The following is a 19,581-nucleotide window of genomic DNA, read 5'->3' as shown; positions in this document are numbered from 1 at the left end:
GGTTAACGGAGCCTTTCACCAAGTTGCCTGTATTGCTGGCCTTGCCTGAGTTTTTGGGCATGCAAGAATTTGCTTTTAGAGGACACGACGAGATGGACATTTCCGCCGACGGGCAACTACAAGGACCTTGCAGAGGTAATTGCACGTTACGATGCTTTACCTGCTGAACGTATCAAACTTTCGACTGTCTTTTCTGGGATGGTCGAAAACAATTCCGACTGATTTGACAACTTCCATCGCATCATCCATTAAAAGATGAGAGTTTGACGCGGCGCATTCATTTTCGCGTGCGCTCAAGTAAGCGTTCCACTTTCCTCCGGTATTTATTTAGCAAAGATTAATAACACATAATTACTCCGGACAGACACAGGCAAAAACTCATGATATACATATTGCTGCAGCCTAGTCAACACCTAAACATTAGAGATCTGACATGCTGTATGGGAAGAAAACGAGGACATTTTCCCGTCTGATCAAATGAGCAGCTGCATACAGCCTGTGCGCCCTGTCCATCTGGTCAGGATAAACTAATTGGTAACATTATGTATTTATAGTCCATTTGTGTGTCAGGAGAAAATATGAATGTGATCAAATTTTGTTTATATTCAAAATTGTGCTGGCTAGGCTGCCTATACGTTTTCAATCCATAATGATTAACTGGAATTAATGAATCAACATAATAGTGATGACTGATGTGAGTAAATGTTTTGTAAGGCCTACAGTTGCATAGGCCTGAACGATGCAAACATGCATAAAGCAAGTTCAGCCCTGTGGGTTCTATTGTCTCAGTTGTTGTCTATGTCAGGGTAGAGGAAATCTCCCTCCTAATCTAGTCTAAATATAATTGATATGAAAAACTGGTTCCATCATAGCCCATACAGTAAAACCTTTTTACAACTGATTAATCACTGCCATACCTTAGGGTCCAGAGTTTTCCTAGTTAGGGGTTAACATATAAGGAAAAACTCCAGGCCCCAGGGGGTACAAATTGCCCCACCACTCTGGGACCTATGGTGGCGCCAGTCTGCTTGCAGCTATCGTCAGGTATGTGGATGATCAGGGCTTTAATTCAGGAACGTTTCTTGGGATACTTTGTGTCAAGTGGGCGAGATGTGCAATCTGTTTGATTTTATGAACTTTGAGATGTTTAAGTTCATAGTGAAACTCGTCCAAACCTACGATTGTGCAGCTGTAATGGAATGTATCTGCTATTTGTATTTACAGCTAAGTCCCCTCCTGTTCCCTGATTTAAGAGGTAATGACTACTCCTCTCCACTTCTTTTGTCAACTTTCTCCTGACATGAACTGAAGCCACGTCTCATGTGCCCGCTCATCCATTGGCACATTGAATGTTCCCCTCCAATTACTGTGAGTACCTCTATCAATTTTCTCTCATCACTGAGTAGAGTCAATCACAATCACATTATTACACATCAATGATTTTACTTCTTGCTTGGACTAACTCATTCTTAGCTCTCTCATTCCCATTCCCCATAATATTGTACTAAAAATGTATTTTATTAAATTCTTTAGGTTCAAATAATTAGTCTTTGACGATTTTTGAAACACTGTCGTCTCTGTGCATTCCGCACCTATACCATGGGTCTTCCATCCTCCTCACATTTTCAAGGCACCAGCCTCCACTGCTACATGTACATATTACCTCAATTACCTCGACTAACCAGTGCCCCCCACACATTGACTCTGTACCGGTACCCCCTGTATATAGCCTCGCTATTGCTATTTTACTGCTGTTCTTTAATTATTTGTTACTTTATTTTATTTATTTATGGTATTTATCTTAACTGCATTGTTGGTTAAGGGCTTGTAAGTAAACATTTCACTGTAAGGTCTACACCTGTTGTATGCATGTGACAAAAACAATTTGATTTGATATGGTAAGCCCCTTAGTCCCAGGGTAGTAGGAGATCAGAGGAACATGATAGTGGAGAGGGGAACCCTTTGGCTTAATTAAGCCTGAACTGTGATCCATGTGTCTCCGGTTACATGGATTACATATCAAATGCCATAGACCTAGACACACAGACAGCTGCACCTCTAATGAATGTATCATGTACTCCACTGGAAGGTGGCATATTAGCCTACAGAGAGCCTGTTCCAGTTCCACCTTCTTTCATAACTCACTGAAACCCATTAAAAATGGGAATACTAGTCTGGAGTTGCATAGATTATGAGTGTCAGTTGGTGACGTTTACCATGTTCAATGTTAAAGTGTTCAGAATTCTTTTTTTTTTTTTCAAGCGCTTTGAGATCCTTGTAAATGAAAAGCACTATAGAAGTTGAATAAAGTATTATTATTATCTAAAAATGGTTGGCTGGTATTATGCCCTCACCTGTCTGAGCAGTCAGTTGTCAATGCCCTCAACTGCTATTATACTTATGCTGACCCTGACTTGGGTTGTGACCCTCTACGGGATATAAGAACAATGCGGATGCTTCTCATTTCAGGGTTTTTATTTCCTGTTCCTCTTCACCACCACACATTAAGCACACAACATCATCTTCACTTGGTGGAATAGTAACTGTGGTAATCCGAATGATTTGTGATTATTTCAGACATTCGTGTTCCTGTCGACAATAAAAAGTCCTCAGAAATATGTGCGTCTTCTCTCTTCAGACAGCGATAACACTCTGACGTGAGCGGGCAGGTGCAGTGTCCAGATGCACATTCTAGAGCTCTGATTGGTTGGGAATGGCAGGGCTATGATGCTTGAGGGACAACTAAGGTAGGCTGAGCAGCCAAACTAACAGGACATAAGGGATACTGAAGGGACTGTGAGGGAACATTAGGTAGAGAGGAGGGGAGCAGCACAGGCTTCATTATATTATATGTTGTGGTCTATACTACCCTATAGGTAGCCATAACACAGTATGTGTGTAGAAAACTCCTTTTGAGGGGAAGCACCCTCTGTCGTGGGGCTGTCCCCCAAATGGACAAGTTTTTTTTATGGAGGGCTACCTATGTCACATCTCCCGGGTTCCTTATGTCCGCTAAATCTTTGAACTTGGACTTTAGACAGATGGGACTGCAGAGGTCATTATTCTCACTATAGATCAGTAGTACTGAGTTGTTGACGACCACAATGGCTACGTTTAGACAGGCATGCCAATTCAAATGTTCTTTTCACTAATTGATATTTTTTGAACAAACAGATCAGCTCTGAAAAGATCTGATGTGATTGGTCAAAATACCAACTAGTGGAAAACCAATCAGAATTAGGCAACCTAAGTATCCCAACTTGCACTCTTTGGGTCCTGGTCAAGAGTAGTGTGAGGGATACTTAGGTTTTGGGTGTCATTTGGGATGCAGACCTTGACTTAGGCAGGAAGAAAGAATGCCCCAAATATATCCAACAACCAAATGCATGAAGGTTTATATACAGTGCATTCAGACACCTTGACATTTCCACCCCCAAAAATGTTACAGCCTTATTGTAAAATTGATTAAAACAAATTAGAAAACAACTAAACTATTCAGACCCTTTACTCACCTTGTGCAGGGGAAATTAAAAGGACACTTTTAAAATGTCACAACACAATGCCACAGATGTTTTGAGGGACCGTGCAATTGGTGTACTGACTGCAGGAATGTTCACCAGAGCTGTTGCCAGAGAATTGAATGTTAATGTCTCTACCATAAGCTGCCTCCAACATCGTTTTAGAGAATTTGGCCGTATGTCCAACTGGCTTCACAACCACAGACCACGTATACCATGCCAGCCCGGGACCTCCACATCCGGCGGGATCGTCCGGACAGCTGATGAAACTGAAGAGTATTTCTGTCTGTAATAAAGCCCTTTTGAGTGGAGAAACTAATTTTTGAGTAGCTGGGCCTGGCTGCCAAGTGGGTGGGCCGATGCCCTCCAAGGCCCACCCATGGCTGCATCACTGCCCAGTCATGTGAAATCCATAGATTAGGGCCTAATGAGTGGTGGCAGCCTAGTGGTTAGAGCGTTGGTGCCAGTAATCGAAAGATTGCTGGATCGAATCCCCGAGCTAACAAGGTAAGCTAACGAGCTAACAAGGTAAAATGTCAATGTTCCCAGGGCGCCGAAGACGTGGATGTTGATTATGGCAGCCCCCCACACCTTTCTGATTCAGAGGGGTTGGGTTAATGCGGAAGACACATATCAGTTTAAGGCATTCAGTTGTACAACTTTCCCCTAATTAATTAATTTCAATTGAGTTGGGTTAATGCGGAAGACACATATCAGTTTAAGGCATTCAGTTGTACAACTTTCCCCTAATTAATTAATTGTTGCATGTTGCTTTTATTTTTGTTCAGTTCATATAAAAAAAGCTTTTTTAGAAATCTAATTGTGTTTCCAGTTTGAGTTTGTAGTCAATTTGATTGTTGCTTTCATACCCCTTGACTTATTCCACATTTTGTTGTGTTACAGCCAGAATTCAAAATGGATGACATTTTTTTCTCACCCATCTACACACAATACCCCATCATGACAAAGTGAAAACCTTTTTTTAGACGTTAAAAATTTGGAAATTAAATACAGAAATCTCAATCTCATTTCTCATTGGGGCGGCAGCGTAGCCTAGTGGTTAGAGCGTTGGACTAGTAACCGGAAGGTTGCGAGTTCAAACCCCTGAGCTGACAAGGTACAAATCTGTTGTTCTGCCCCTGAACAGGCAGTTAACCCACTGTTCCCAGGCCGTCATTGAAAATAAGAATGTGTTCTTAACTGACTTGCCTGGTTAAATAAATGTAAAAAAAAAAATTTTTTTACATAAGTATTCACACCCCTGAGTCAATACATGTTAGAATCACCATTGGCAGCGATTACTGCTATGAGTCTTTCTGGGTAAGTCTCTAAGAGTTTTGCACACCTGGATTGTACAATACTTACACATTATTTTTTTATTTTTCAAGCTCTGTCAAGTTGGTTTCAAGTCTTGCCATAGACTTTCAAGCCGATTTAAGACCAAACTGTAACTAGACCACTCAGGAAGTAATCTTAGTAAGCAACTCTAGTATTATTGTTATTATTACTTGGCCTCTTGCGTTTGGAGTATTTGTCTCCCAGTGTCTTTAGGAAAGCAGACTTTACTAGGTTTTCCTCTAGGATTTTGCCTGTGCTTAGCTCTATTGTTTATTTTTAACCCCCTTGCCGATGACAAGAATACCCATAACATGATGCAGCCACCACAATGTTAGAACATATGAAGAATGGTACTCAGTGAGGTGTTGTGGAGGAGGACAACAACGAGATGCAACAATTAAAGTTTTTTCTGTCAATGAAGTTTGGCTTCTAAGGTGATGTGATTGGTGTGAAGCCAAATCTGAACTGGCTTCCCTTGATTTTTTTTTTTTTTTTTTGATGCACCAACTATATGGGCTACACAGAGGGCGCTGTTTCATTTGCTCTGTTGAGGCCACTGTTGAGGCTTGCCATAACAAATGGGTAGAATACTTATTGACTCAAGACATTTCAGCTTTTCATTTTTAATTAATTTGTAAAAATGTATGAAAGCATACCACTTTCACATTATGGGGTATTGTGTGTAGGCCAGTGAAAAAAAATCACAATTGAATCGATTTAAAGTTCAAGCAGTCAAGGGGTGTGAATACTTTCTAAAGGCTCAATTGTATTTATTTTTACTTTTTTTAAACTTAAGTTTATGCATTTTGAGATTATTCTTGTCTAGTAAATTGAGAACTTGTGGTCAATCCTCAAGAGGCGTGTGGACAAACAAAAACCCACAAATTCTGACAAACTTCAAGCATTGATGATGCAAGAATGGGCTGCCATTCCAGGATGTGGCCCAGAAGTTAATTAACTGCATGCCAAGGTGGATTGCAGAGGTCTTATATTGACTCTGCATCAACTTTATGTAATTGTCAATATAAGCCTTTGACACTTATGAAATGCTTGTAATTATAGTTCACTATTCCATAGTAACATCTGATAAATATCTAAAAACACTGAGGCAGCAGACTTTGAAAATTAATGTTTGTGTCACTCAACTTTTGGTCACGACTATACACATATAAACAATAGCCTAAATGTAGGATATTCTGGTGGGAGGCAATGAGGAGACTCCAGATCTTTCCCCCACGTGTTTCCATAGCAACGTCATTCTTTTTGTCTAGTTTGATTGACCACTACCGCATCTATCAGGAGCACAGGATGCTTATAGGTCATAATAGAGAGCAATAGTAAAGGCGTATTTTTGTAGGCACTATCTCCTCCATGGCTTGTTGGCCAAAGCCTATGGGGAAATTAAAGTTGTTTATTTTATAAATGCAAAAAAAAACTAGATAGTGGCTTAGATCTTATACGATTTGTTTCATGAAATCATCTTCATCAGCTAACATCACTGTGAATTGAAGCATTTATGTAATCAAAACCAGCTCATAAAACACACGAAGGCTTCAAAATTAAAAAATGTAATGTTGACTGACATATCTCATAAGACAAAACGTAACTCCTGAGCCTGTGTTAACCTCAGACCTTATTTTCAGTGTTTATCCCAATTATTTTCCCACATAGGAATGTCTGAAAAAAAAACAGTGGTAACTCATAACTCATAATAATAATAATATATTCTGGAGCGCTATGTAATGTCAAGTTCCAGTAGTCCAATTCCACAGGACCTTTCACATTGGTTGAGGTTGTTGTTTAAGACTCTCCCTAGAAATCAAAACCGACAAGGCCTTGCAAATCCTGCTCTTATCTTGTAAGTATTCTCATCACATTTCTATTTATTGCCACACACATTCAGAAGTGATAAAGTGGGCAGAGAATGATATCTCCCTACAAAACTCCTGTGGCCTACTGGTAAGGCCTACTAGTTGTCTTTGTGTAGGCCAAACCTTCTATCTGAATGGACTGCTGACTAACTGGCTGGAGAAGAAAATTAGGATGATGGAGTTGAACAAGGAGGCCGACCAGCTCCAAGAGGTGTGTTAGGAGGGTCGATGAGATCAAGAAGATCCAAATCCTGAGGACCGGCAGCGTCCAGTGCTTGTAAGTTATTCATAATTGTGGTCAATGCTGTCAATCAATTGTTTTAAAGTATAGATTCATAAATGTGTCTTTGACAAGGCATGAGGTTTGAACTAGAACATGTGTTCAACTGGGTGAACCGAGTATAGGTCATTTAAACAGACAGGTATCTGTTTGTGTTCTCCTCCCCACAGAGCCCAGCATGCTGGCGAGAGAACAGCCCTGAGTATACGGTTAGAGACTGGCTTAATGAAATCTCCATGACGGGCCACTCTTCTCTTACGACCTTGGCTGGCCAAACCACCTGCCTCTCACAGCCGGCGCTCCACCAGTTGTGGAGTACTTGCCTTACCGGTACCCCCACCTGGCTCCCATTACCACCTGGAGTCTTACGACAGAGGATGACGCCAAGTCTCCCGGCCTCTCCGGTTGCCCTGTGATCCCCGGTGTCCCATGAATGGCGATGACCAAACCATTGCCATGGTACATTTCTCTGCTGATGATGACGGATCTCTGGCCTCTCCCAGCCCTGTAGAGTACTTCAGCCTGGCTCCCACCACTGACGCCAACCTGAGAGAATTAGCCAGGAAGCTCATTCAGGCCCAGGGACAAGAAGTGGTGGTCGTGCAGGAGAATTAAATTATGGGAAGGGGAAAGTAGTCAACCAACAGAGTTAGAAGGAAAAGTAGTCATCACTTTGGCTCTAAAACTTCAGGTGATCAATTTTAGAGAGGTGTAGTCATTTAAAGCTTGTATTTTAATCTCTTCTTGACTTAATTCAGGAAGGGAAAGACAATAAGAAAAATAAGCAAAGGCAGGTAAAAAGCTAGTAAAGGGAGAGGAAAATAACTGCCAGAAAGAGAGAGAGGCTCCTCAGAAAAAGGCAAAAGGAGTCTGAGGAAAAGGTGAGAACAGACAGAGGGGAATATGTTTAGAAGAAAAGAGACATGGTGAGAGACAGCAGTGTGGTCCAGAGAATAGGTTTATACTGTACTGTAGTTCTAGTGTATGTTTTCACCCTTCAAGTGATTTTTTTTTTTTTTAACACAACCATGTTTACAAGTCATGTTCTTATTCAAATGTAATCATATCTCTAACTACAGGTTTATTCAGTGGCTGCTGCCTAAACTAATGAAAACCTACCATACTCGCCTTACTACCTACCCACCACCCTTTTCTACCTAACTATTTACCCACCTTCTACCTACCCACCTAACCATTCATCCATTTATTTACTTACCCACCTTCTACCTACCTATCCACTTTATTCTGTTTTGTCTGCTTATTTCTACATATGGGAGAGAATATGGGACATATTGTGATTGTTTCATATTCTGATTACAATTTCAAAGTTATCATATTAAGACAGTCACAGTTCAATTGGGAATCACAAAAACAAAAGTCTACTCAGAATGGAATTTATTGTGAAAGAATTTCAAATACTGGAGTTAAATTAGTTCTAATAGTGGCACTCACGCACAGTGTGCTGCTTTCCAGGATTAATAGTGTGAAATATGAACAGTGTATCTATTATGTCTCAAAGCTGTTCTTAGTAGTTTCCCGACACTAATTTCCACTTCTAAGAGCATTCAAAGGAGGTAAAAGCCTAAATCTATGAGAATGGTTGTCACATGTTTTCAAAACAATACATTTGAAATGTGAGCAATGACTGTTGCCAGATGACATTGATCCAAGAAACCAAAAAGTGAACCTCTATTTTGAAATATGAAGTGCTGTACTGGTAGTATGGTGAAAAGCCACACACTACTCGTGATCTCCCCTATCATATAGGGGCTAGGAGTTGGGGGGAGAGGTCAAGGGTTGACGGAGCAGAGGACAGCGACTTCTCCCTATACCGTAGGTCACGTGTCGGTCGCTGTGGAGCGAAGAGCATGCTTCTGCCGCCACATGTTGAACACCTACAGTAGGGAAACACAGAAACAAACTCTCTAGCTGTTGTAGCGGGGCACTGCCACTGACCTGCTTCAACCACAGTGAGGTTTGATATGCAGTAGGTGATGCATCAACTAGGTACAATCAGAGCCTGTCACAACTCTGCAAATAGAAGACTCTAGGTAGAACGACAGGAGAACCAAAGAACTCTATACATATAGAGATTTTAGTTGCCATAAAAAATGTCTATGTTGTAATAACTATTAAAGCATGATGTTAGATGGTTCCTCACCCTGGAAGTAGTCTATGGGCCAGGAGAAACTGTAATCCATTGTTGTTTTCTTTAAACAGCCACCACAAGCGATGGGGGAATGTTTTAAATTGTTTTATGGCCAACCAAATATGGAGTTGATTTGAAGTAACTTCAAGTGATTTGGACATTATTTTTTTAAACATGCCCCCAGCACTTCCATTGATTGTTAGCTTGTGGTGGATAAGGTTTGTTGAAGTTTGTAATGGATGTTTAAAATGAACTGAACCATGGATTAGAGTTTCTCTTGGCCCATGGACTACTTTCAGCGTGAGGAACAAAGTTATCAAGATTTAAAATAGTGAACTACTCCTTTAACAAGAAACAAAATGACCTTTGGTAAAGTTATAGGCTAACCAGAGATTTTAAATAATGCTGACTTCGGTACAACTATAGAATAAGAATGGCTAATAATAACTAGTCCTCTATACAAAAATACATGGGAACTTGCTCTGTCTCACCTGCGCAATGAGGGCTTGGTCCAGTTGCGCGGCAAAGGTCTCAGACACCCGGGTTCTGATGCGTCTCTTCCTCCATGTCAGCCACGCCCCCTGCTGCAGTCGGTCAGTGTGCTGCAGAGAGGAGTGGTCACACAAACAAAGGAAACTGAATTACTATGCCTTACACACAGGTAGTAATATGCACTATAAAATATGCAGTAAGCATTCCTAACAGCTCATGACAACTTTAAATGCATAAATAATAACCATTAAGTTAAGCAAATACATTACAAAACAGATGGCTCATTTAAAAAGTGTCACTGTAACCTAAGGTGAATCCTAATAAGTCCACTTCTATAAGTGTCCCAACGAGCGGGACAGCACTTTGCTTTCTTACCAGGGTCTTGAGTAGGAGTGCAGCAGCGGTCTGGTCTCTCCAGCTGACCCACAACACCTGGGTGAGTCTCCTCCGAGCTCTTTTCAGCAGCACACCTAAACGCCACCGCCGTAGACACTCCCTTTGGAAGTGAGAGAGAGAGGTGTTATCAAAGGTTTGATTATACTGATTTAATAAACATTAATTTACCTTGTTTACACCAACTACTTTTGTGTACAGACTAAAAGTAACATTTGTCTCCGTTCAGATACATATACATACAGCCAGCCATGAGACGTACCTCAGTCTAGCCTCCAACTGATTCTTCCTTTCAATGTGTCTGATGCCAATTCTGTTCACCCAACAGGCAAAGTACTTCTGTGAGAGGTGTAGAGATCGTCTTTTACGCAGCTGGACCTGATGCAGGTGGAAAACAAAGACAAATAGGACATTACCTACTTACCTGCTACACATGATAAGGGTGACAGCAGGTCAGAAATGGGACTATTGATATTATATGCATCTCTGTGCAGTAGCTAACCATGCAACGACAGAAGGGCTCAATCACTGGTGTCACTTTAATTTAGAGGACAGGCTCATAGGAATGGCTGGAATAGAATGAATGAAACCTTATCAAACACATGGTATACTGTCCTTCATCAGCTTCCTCTGGACTTAACCCAATAATGACTGGTCTAATGAAAGAATCCAAATCACATTATCAACTCCATTATGATTCTTCCCAAAGGATACCTCTTGGTGCCAGGTGTGGAGTGATGATCTCAGCAGACGACTCCTCTGCCTGGATTTAGTTCTCTGGACCAGGTCACTTAAGAGATTATGGGACACTGTGCGCCTTCTCCAGACACTGAAAGCTGATTGGGTCTGGTGGGTGCGTAGCCGTGACTCCGCCGCCTGAAAAGTTGACAGGCTCTCCGTCACTACCCCTCGCCAGACCCGAAAATACCTATAGGGGACAAAAAAAAGACAGCAATGAGATTACCAATTGGGAAGTAAAGGTCTTGACATGCCCACAATCAAAGAATCCAGGGGCAAGCAATGTGATGCCGTATTACAACTTCAACTGTAATGGGACTAAAAAGTTACAGATGACATGCACTGTATGTGAAGCCTACCTGAAGAGGATGATATTTGGCCACTTGGAGGACAATGGAAGCAGATTCAATACATACTTATTATTAAAACTTCTTAATGTTAAGTCCCCTAAAGAGGGGACTAGCGTGGTTCTACATGTTATATAAATCTGTCAGTCTGTGACGTGGCACGCAACCATTGCTTGATACATGCAACATCTGAGCAGGGGAAAGCAAATTCTGAAATCTGATACCACTTGAAGCTGGGATGTCCCGCCTACACTACCATTTAATTCAATCTTCCGACTGTCCAACTCCTGGCTGAATGCTACATCACAGCCACTGACAAAGCACACGCCTTCAAACCATTTGGGCTTTCACACTAAATTGTTTTGGTGCCGTTTTCCCCCTTAGTTCGGTTCGTTTGGACTGGTGTGACCACTATCTGCGGATAGGGAGTGCACTAAACAATGCACCACGGTTCAATGAAAATGGTATGAACACAGCCCCGACCAAACAGAGGAAAATAACCAGAGGTATGCAGTAGGCCTATTATTGGTTGTTTGACTGCGAGCATTTGATGAAATGCAGGCAGTAGTCTACCATAACTTTATCTCTGAAACATTCAGTGAGTAGCAGCGCATTTATTAGCACATCTGATGCAGATTAGGTGAGTTGGGGGCTATAACCCAGAGGTGTGGGCACGCGTCACATGACTTTGACTCAAGTCGGACTCCAGCCACAAATTTGATAGAAAATAACTTCAGACTTGACTTGGACCCTTGGGACTCGACTTTGACTTTGAGACTGACTTGAAATTCTGGCCCGGTTTTGTCACTCATTTTGTGGCACAGAGTCTCCATGGATTACTCTCCATGCAGCATACCTTTGGTTATTTGATCTGGTCACTGACATAGGCCTATGGCATAGCACCAATTTATAAAAAAAAAGTCTAATCTGTGCTTCAGAACCAAAAAATTGTGCATCTTCACTGTTGACCAATAACCAGTCATCAGCATTGTCGCGCAAAGGAGATAAGTGACCAGAAAACACATGCATCCATAGCAGATTGCAAAACTGTATTGAAACCATCTTTGCGAGAACATATTTGGCAAATCTGACCATAACTATCCTGATTCTTGCTTACAAGCAAAAACTCAAACAGGAAGTAGCTCAATACGGAAGTTGTCCGATAAAGCGGATGCTAGGCTACAGGACTGTTTCGCTAGCACAGACTGAAATATGTTCCGGGATTCATCTGATAACTTTGAGGAGTTTATTACATCAGTCATCGGCTTCATTAATAAGTTCATTGACTACCTCGTCCAATGGCGGCATTGTGCATGGTGATCTTAAGCTTGTGTGCGGCTGCTCGGGCATGGAAACCCATTTCATGAAGCTCCCAACGAACAATTCTTGTGCTGACGTTGCTTCCAGAGGCAGTTTGGAACTCGGTAGTGAGTGTTGCAACTGAGGACATATGATTTTTACTCGCTACGCGATGGAGATTTCATGGTTTTGTGCTCGATTTTAAACACTTGTCAGCAACAGGTTTGACTGAAATGGCCAAATCCACTCATTTGAATGGGTGTCCACCTACTTTTGTGTATATATAGTGCATGTGAGAATGCTGTAGTGCAGTTATTCCCAAACTGGGGTATGCGCAATGCCATCGGGGTACACCAAAGAAAAAAGTGATTCACATTCAAAAAAACATTTTTTCTTCATCACATTTACAAACAGTCCATTTCTATTTTCCAATGGGTCTGGCTGAGGTTTTTGTCTCGCTTGAGTGGTCTTGTTTCACTGCCAAAAATACAATTAAACCATCTAGTGTTTCAAGTTAAATAACTACACAATGTCAAATACAGGTAGCCTAGTCAAATAATTAACATCGAATCACATTAACCGTTACTCTCTGGCAGGAATTCCACTAACGGTCTGTATGTAGCCAAACATAGCTGCTGCTCATTCCGTTTGCTGGAAAATGAATAAATGGTTAACAAAAAGTAAGGCCCGTGTCCATAGAGACAAACACCAGCTCTACTGGTAAAACTGCTACTACCAGCAGTACTACACCTGCACCTGTTGACGACACACAAGTTGTTCTGCTTCCACGAGCACATCCAATGCTAGCATCAGTAATTCTACATTTGTTGTTAGCCCAGCTAACATGGGCACAGACAGTTGTGAATTTGATGCAACCGAAGAGCTGCTGCCCCATTACCTGGGAAAGCACCGAACAACAGGCAGGGGCATTGGACCATCGAACAGATGCAAAAATTATGAGAACTACATTGATTTGGGGCTCAGTTATATTGGGAGTAGTGCCTTTCCTCAGCCACAGCGTGTTATATGTACAAAAGTACTATCTCACAACTCGATGAAATCTTCACTCTTGCGCAGACATTTAGAAACTAACATGCCAGTTTGAAAAATAAGGCGCAGGAGTTTTTTGAGCTTGAATTAAGACGACTTTTGAGTAGGACATGTATAAAAGCAACAGATACCATTAATAAGAAGGGGCTAGAAGCATCTTATATGGTGAGCTACCGAGTAGCTAGGACAGACAAGCCCCATACTATTGTGGAAGACTTAATTCTTCCTGCTGCCGCGGATATTGATGGGACAATGCTGGGGGAAACAGCCAGAAAACACTTTCACAACGCATCAGTGACATGGCAGGAGATGTTTTGAAACAATTACTGCTTCGCATACAAGTGAATTATCTGCGTTACAGCTGGATGAATCAACAGACATGGCGGTCCTGGCACAGTTCCTGGTATATGTCCGTTATGTTTATGGGGGGGTCAATTAAGAAAGACATCCTCTTCTGCAAACCACTGGAAACCAGGACAACAGGAGAGGATCTTTTTAAAGTACTGGACAGCTTTGTGACATCAAATGGACTTTGGTGGTCAAGATGTGTTGGTATCTGTACTGATGGCGCAAAAGCCATGACAGGGAGACATAGTGGAGTGGTAACACGCGGGCAAGCAGTTGCTCCCGACACCACGTGGGTACACTGCAGCATCCACCGAGAGGCTCTTGCTGCCAAGGGAATGCCTGACAGCTTGAAAGATGTTTTGGACACTACAGTGAAAATGGTTAACTTTGTTAAAGCAAGGCCCCTAAACTCTCGTGTATTTTCTGCATTATTCAATGACATGGGCAGCAACCATGTAACGCTATTACAACATACGCTGGTTAAAAGTATTGATACGGGTTTTTTTTCAATTGAGAGCCAAGCTCAAGCTCGTCGTTGTTGGTAATCAAGCCTACCACTGTTGTGTCGTCCGCAAACTTGATGATTGAGTTGGAGGCGTGCTTGGCCACGCAGTCGTGGGTGAACAGGGAGTACAAGAGAGGGCTCAGAACGCACCCTTGTGGGGCCCCAGTGTTGAGGATCAGCGGGGAGGAGATGTTGTTGCCTACCCTCACCACCTGGGGGCGGCCCGTCAGGAAGTCCAGTACCCAGTTGCACAGGGCGGGGTCGAGACCCAGGGTTTCGAGCTTGATGACGAGCTTGGAGGGTACTATGGTGTTGAATGCCGAGCTGTAGTCGATGAACAGCATTCTCACATAGGTATTCCTCTTGTCCAGATGGGTTAGGGCAGTGTGCAGTGTGGTTGAGATTGCATCGTCTGTGGACCTATTTGGGCGGTAAGCAAATTGGAGTGGGTCTAGGGTGTCAGGTAGAGTGGAGGTGATATGGTCCTTGACTAGTCTCTCAAAGCACTTCATGATGACGGATGTGAGTGCTACGGGCGGTAGTCGTTTAGCTCAGTTACCTTAGCTTTCTTGGGAACAGGAACAATGGTGGCCCTCTTGAAGCATGTGGGAACAGCAGACTGGTATAGGGATTGATTGAATATGTCCGTAAACACACCGGCCAGCTGGTCTGCGCATGCTCTGAGGGCGCGGCTGGGGATGCCGTCTGGGCCTGCAGCCTTGCGAGGGTTAACACGTTTAAATGTCTTACTCACCTCGGCTGCAGTGAAGGAGAGACCGCATGTTTTCATTGCAGGCCGTGTCAGTGGCACTGTATTGTCCTCAAAGCGGGCAAAAAGTTATTTAGTCTGCCTGGGAGCAAGACATCCTGGTCCGTGACTGGGCTGGATTTCTTCCTATAGTCCATGATTGACTGTAGACCCTGCCACATGCCTCTTGTGTCTGAGCCGTTGAATTGAGATTCTACTTTGTCTCTGTACTGACGCTTAGCTTGTTTAATAGCCTTGCGGAGGGAATAGCTGCACTGTTTGTATTCAGTCATGTCACCAGACACCTTGCCCTGATTAAAAGCAGTGGTTCGCGCTTTCAGTTTCACACAAATGCTGCCATCAATCCACGGTTTCTGGTTAGGGAATGTTTTAATCATTGCTATGGGAACGACATCTTCAACGCACGTTCTAATGAACTCGCACACCGAATCAGCGTATTCGTCAATGTTGTTGTCTGACGCAATACGAAACATCTCCCAGTCCACGTGATGGAAGCAGTCTTGGAGTGTGGAGTCAGCTTGGTCAGACCAGCGTTGAACAGACCTCAGCGTGGGAGCTTCTTGTTTTAGTTTCTGTCTGTAGGCAGGGATCAACAAAATGGAGTCGTGGTCAGCTTTTCCGAAAGGGGTGCGGGGCAGGGCCTTATATGCGTCGCGGAAGTTAGAGTAACAATGATCCAAGGTCTTTCCACCCCTGGTTGCGCAATCGATATGCTGATCAAATTTAGGGAGTCTTGTTTTCAGATTAGCCTTGTTAAAATCCCCAGCTACAATGAATGCAGCCTCCGGATAAATCGTTTCCAGTTTGTTCAGAGCCATCGATGTGTCTGCTTGGGGGGGGATATATACGGCTGTGATTATAATCGAAGAGAATTCTCTTGGTAGATAATGCGGTCTACATTTGATTGTGAGGAATTCTAAATCAGGTGAACAGAAGGATTTGAATTCCTGTATGTTTCTTTCATCACACCATGTCACATTAGTCATAAGGCATACGCCCCCGCCCCTCTTTTTACCAGAAAGATGTTTGTTTCTGTCGGCGCGATGTGTGGAGAAACCCGCTGGCTGCACCGCCTCGGATAGCGTCTCTCCAGTGAGCCATGTTTCCGTGAAGCATAGAACGTTACAGTCTCTGATGTCCCTCTGGAATGCTACCCTTGCTCGGATTTCATCAACCTTGTTGTCAAGAGACTGGACATTGGCAAGAAGAATGCTAGGGAGTGGTGCACGGTGTGCCCGTCTCCGGAGTCTGACCAGAAGACCGCCTCGTTTCCCTCTTTTTCGGAGTCGTTTTCTTGGGTCGCTGCATGGAATCCACTCCGTTGTCCTGTTTGTAAGGCAGAACACAGGATCCGCGTCGCGAAAAACATATTCTTGGTCGTACTGATGGTGAGTTGACGCTGATCTTATATTCAGTAGTTCTTCTCGCCTGTATGTAATGAAACCTAAGATGACCTGGGGTACTAATGTAAGAAATAACACGTAAAAAAACTAAAAACTGCATAGTTTCCTAGGAACGCAAAACGAGGCGGCCATCTCTGTCGGCGCCGGAAGTAAGAGAGCCTCATCGAAATTACAACAAGGGGTTCTGTGAAAATGTCATTTAATCAGAAGCCACTGCTAAATTTCTGGATTGGGCTGAGCTCAGAGTATCCTGCCTTGGCAAATCGCACTGTTAAGACACTGATGCCCTTTGCAACCACGTACCTATGTGAGAGTGGATTCTTGGTCCTCACAAACTAAATACAGGCACAGACTGTGTGTGGAAAATTATTTAAGACAGACTCTCTCCAATACAACCCAAAATTGCAGAGTTATTTGCATCCTTTCAAGCACACCCTACTCATTAACCAGGGATGAGTTAATCACAATTTTCGATGAACAAATAAAGTTTTATATGTAAGATGGCTAAATAAAGAGCAAAATGATTGATTATTATTATTATTTGTGCCCTGGTCCTATAAGAGCTCTGTCACTTCCCTCGAGCCGGGTTGTGACGACAACTCACACTCATTCTTAATAAATGTAATAAGTGTGTATGTGTGGCAGGCTTACAATGATTGCGCTGACCCTGGTGCTAGAGGGGGTACGCAGCTGGAGGTTGAATGTTTGAAGGGGTACAGGACTATAAAAAGTTTGGGAACCACTGCTGTAGTGTGTGAGAATACTGTTCATTGACTACAGTTCAACATTCAACATCATTGTGCCCTCCAAGCTTATCGCTAAGCTCAGGAACCTCGGACTGTACACCTCTCTCTGCAACTGGATCCTGGACTTCCTGACGGGCAGCCCCTAGGTGGTGAGGGTAGGCAACAACTCATCTGCCTCGCTGACCTTCAACACGGGGGCACCTCAGAGGTGTGTGCATAGTCCCGTCCTGTACTCACTGTTCACGCACGACTCCAACATTATCATTAAATTTGCTGATGACAAAATGGTGGTTGGACTGATCACTGACAATGATGAGACATAGGGCCTAAAATGTACTTTTTTAGTCCACCAGCCACTATGGCAGATAGATGTAAAAATCTACCATCTACTCAGATTTTTTTACCAGAAATTACACCAAAAAAACAGATGAGCATGCTTTGTAATGTTTCTAAAACAATATATGTATTACTAGTAAGAAGTAATGTGGTATATTGTTTGATTCTATTTTTTGTGACCTGAATATTTTTTGAACCAAAATAACACAGATGAGACAAATGTTCACCTGCCCCTTTAAAAAATCTTCTTGTGACTCCCAAACCCGCATGCGGGAGCGTAATCATCACCTGAAACTAATTAGCATAACGCAACGGACATAAATATCCCTTGAAAATATTCCTATTCATGAAAATCACAAATGAAATATATTGAGACACAGCTTAGCATTTTGTTAATCACCCTGTCATCTCAGATTTTTAAAATATGCTTTACAGCCAAAGCTAGACAAGCATTTGTGTAAGTTTATCGATAGCCTAGCATAGCATTATGCCTTGCTAGCAGCAAGCAACCTTGTCACAAATCAGAAAAGCAATCAAATTAAATCGTTTACCTTTGATGAACTTCGGATGTTTTCACTCACGAGACTCCCAGGTAGATAGCCAAAGTTCATTTTTTTCCCAAAAGATTATTTTTTGTAGGCGAAATAGCTCCGTTTGTTCTTCACGTTTGGCTGAGAAATCGCCCGGAAATTGCAGTCACGAAAACGGCAAGAAATATTCAAAATTAGCTCCATAATATCGACAGAAACATGGCAAACGTTGTTTATAATCAATCCTCAAGGTGTTTTTCTAATATCTATTCGATAATATATCCGTCGGGACAATTACTTTTTCAGTAGGACCGATTGGAGTAATGGCTACCTCTATATTTTATGCGAGAATCTCTCTCGGAGCCACCATGTGACCACTTACGCAATGTGGCAGCCTACGGCTATTCTTCAACATAAATGCGTAAAACTACGTCACAATGCTGTAGATACCTTGGGGAATACGTAGAAAGCGTAAGCTCGTTGATGGCACACTCACAGCTCAATAGGGACTCATTGGAACGCTTGGAACGCTTTCAAAACCTGGGGCACTTCCGGATTGGATTTTTCTCAGGCTTTCGCCTGCAACATCAGTTCTGTTATACTCACAGACAATATCTTTACAGTTTTGGAAACGTTAGAGTGTTTTCTATCCAAAGCTGTCAATTATATGCATATTCTAGCATCTTGTCCTGACAAAATATCCCGTTTAAAACGGGAACTTTTTTTTTCCAAAAATGAAAATACTGCCCCCTAGTACCAACAGGTTTTAAGTGTGGGACGTTACCGTGGTAACGTGAATCAAGTCATGTTTGTGCCTGTGACATTGAGTCTGACTTGTAGAATCGTTGTCTTCTCTTCCCTAGCAGTTTAAACTCAAAAATTGATAAAGCTGTGAGAACAAAACAATGCAAATAGACAAGAAACACAAGGACAAAGTCCCACTTTTGTACTTTAATTTCAAGTAAATTAGACCAACTTTTATGCCTGCGCTTTTAAAAATGAATCTTTCACTCAGCTCTTCATGTGCGCACAGCACTAAGCCAGGCAGAGGTGGGATAGGTCATAGGATTTGTAGTTATTTTACTTTGTGTGATTAATTTACCAGCTATGAAACAAAATGACAGAAATACTTTGAAAACAGCTACTGAAGCATTTATTTTACTATAAATGTGATCATACTTAACTATTTTTATTCACAAATGCGAGTGAAATGCTCGCACTGTGGAGCCCTGACCACCCACCTACATAGCTGGTGAAATAGACATTACCCACCATTGCTAAAATCTACCCACAATTGGCAGATGTTAATTTTAGGCACTGATGAGACTGACTATTGGGAGGAGGTCAGTGACCTGGCAGTGTGGTGCCAGGACAACAACCTCTCCCTCAACGACAGGAGACTTTAATTTAAAGTAAGCTGTTCGTGGACTACAGGAAACGGAAGGCCGAGCACGCCCCCATCCACATGA

At 42.4% G+C, this 19,581-nt stretch overlaps 1 protein-coding gene across 1 annotated transcript in view; it reads right to left on the bottom strand.

Annotated features, from left to right (window-relative positions):
- Positions 1-7,955: 7,955 nt before the first annotated feature.
- LOC112221596 overlaps positions 7,956-19,581 on the bottom strand; it is a 96,069-nt gene continuing 84,443 nt past the window's right edge. The window contains exons 25-29 of the mRNA XM_024383752.2: positions 10,756-10,969; positions 10,304-10,419; positions 10,024-10,144; positions 9,648-9,758; positions 7,956-8,902 (exon numbers count right to left, since the gene is read on the bottom strand). Coding sequence (XP_024239520.2) covers positions 8,846-8,902; positions 9,648-9,758; positions 10,024-10,144; positions 10,304-10,419; positions 10,756-10,969 — 619 coding nt within the window. The 3' untranslated portion in view covers positions 7,956-8,845. The remainder of the gene's footprint in view (positions 8,903-9,647; positions 9,759-10,023; positions 10,145-10,303; positions 10,420-10,755; positions 10,970-19,581) is intronic.

The sequence above is a fragment of the Oncorhynchus tshawytscha genome, linkage group LG22, assembly GCF_018296145.1.
Source record: "Oncorhynchus tshawytscha isolate Ot180627B linkage group LG22, Otsh_v2.0, whole genome shotgun sequence".
NCBI classification, from domain to species: Eukaryota; Metazoa; Chordata; class Actinopteri; order Salmoniformes; family Salmonidae; genus Oncorhynchus; species Oncorhynchus tshawytscha.
The sequence above is the reverse complement of the archived record's forward strand: the minus strand, read 5'-3'. Positions and strand labels throughout refer to the sequence as shown.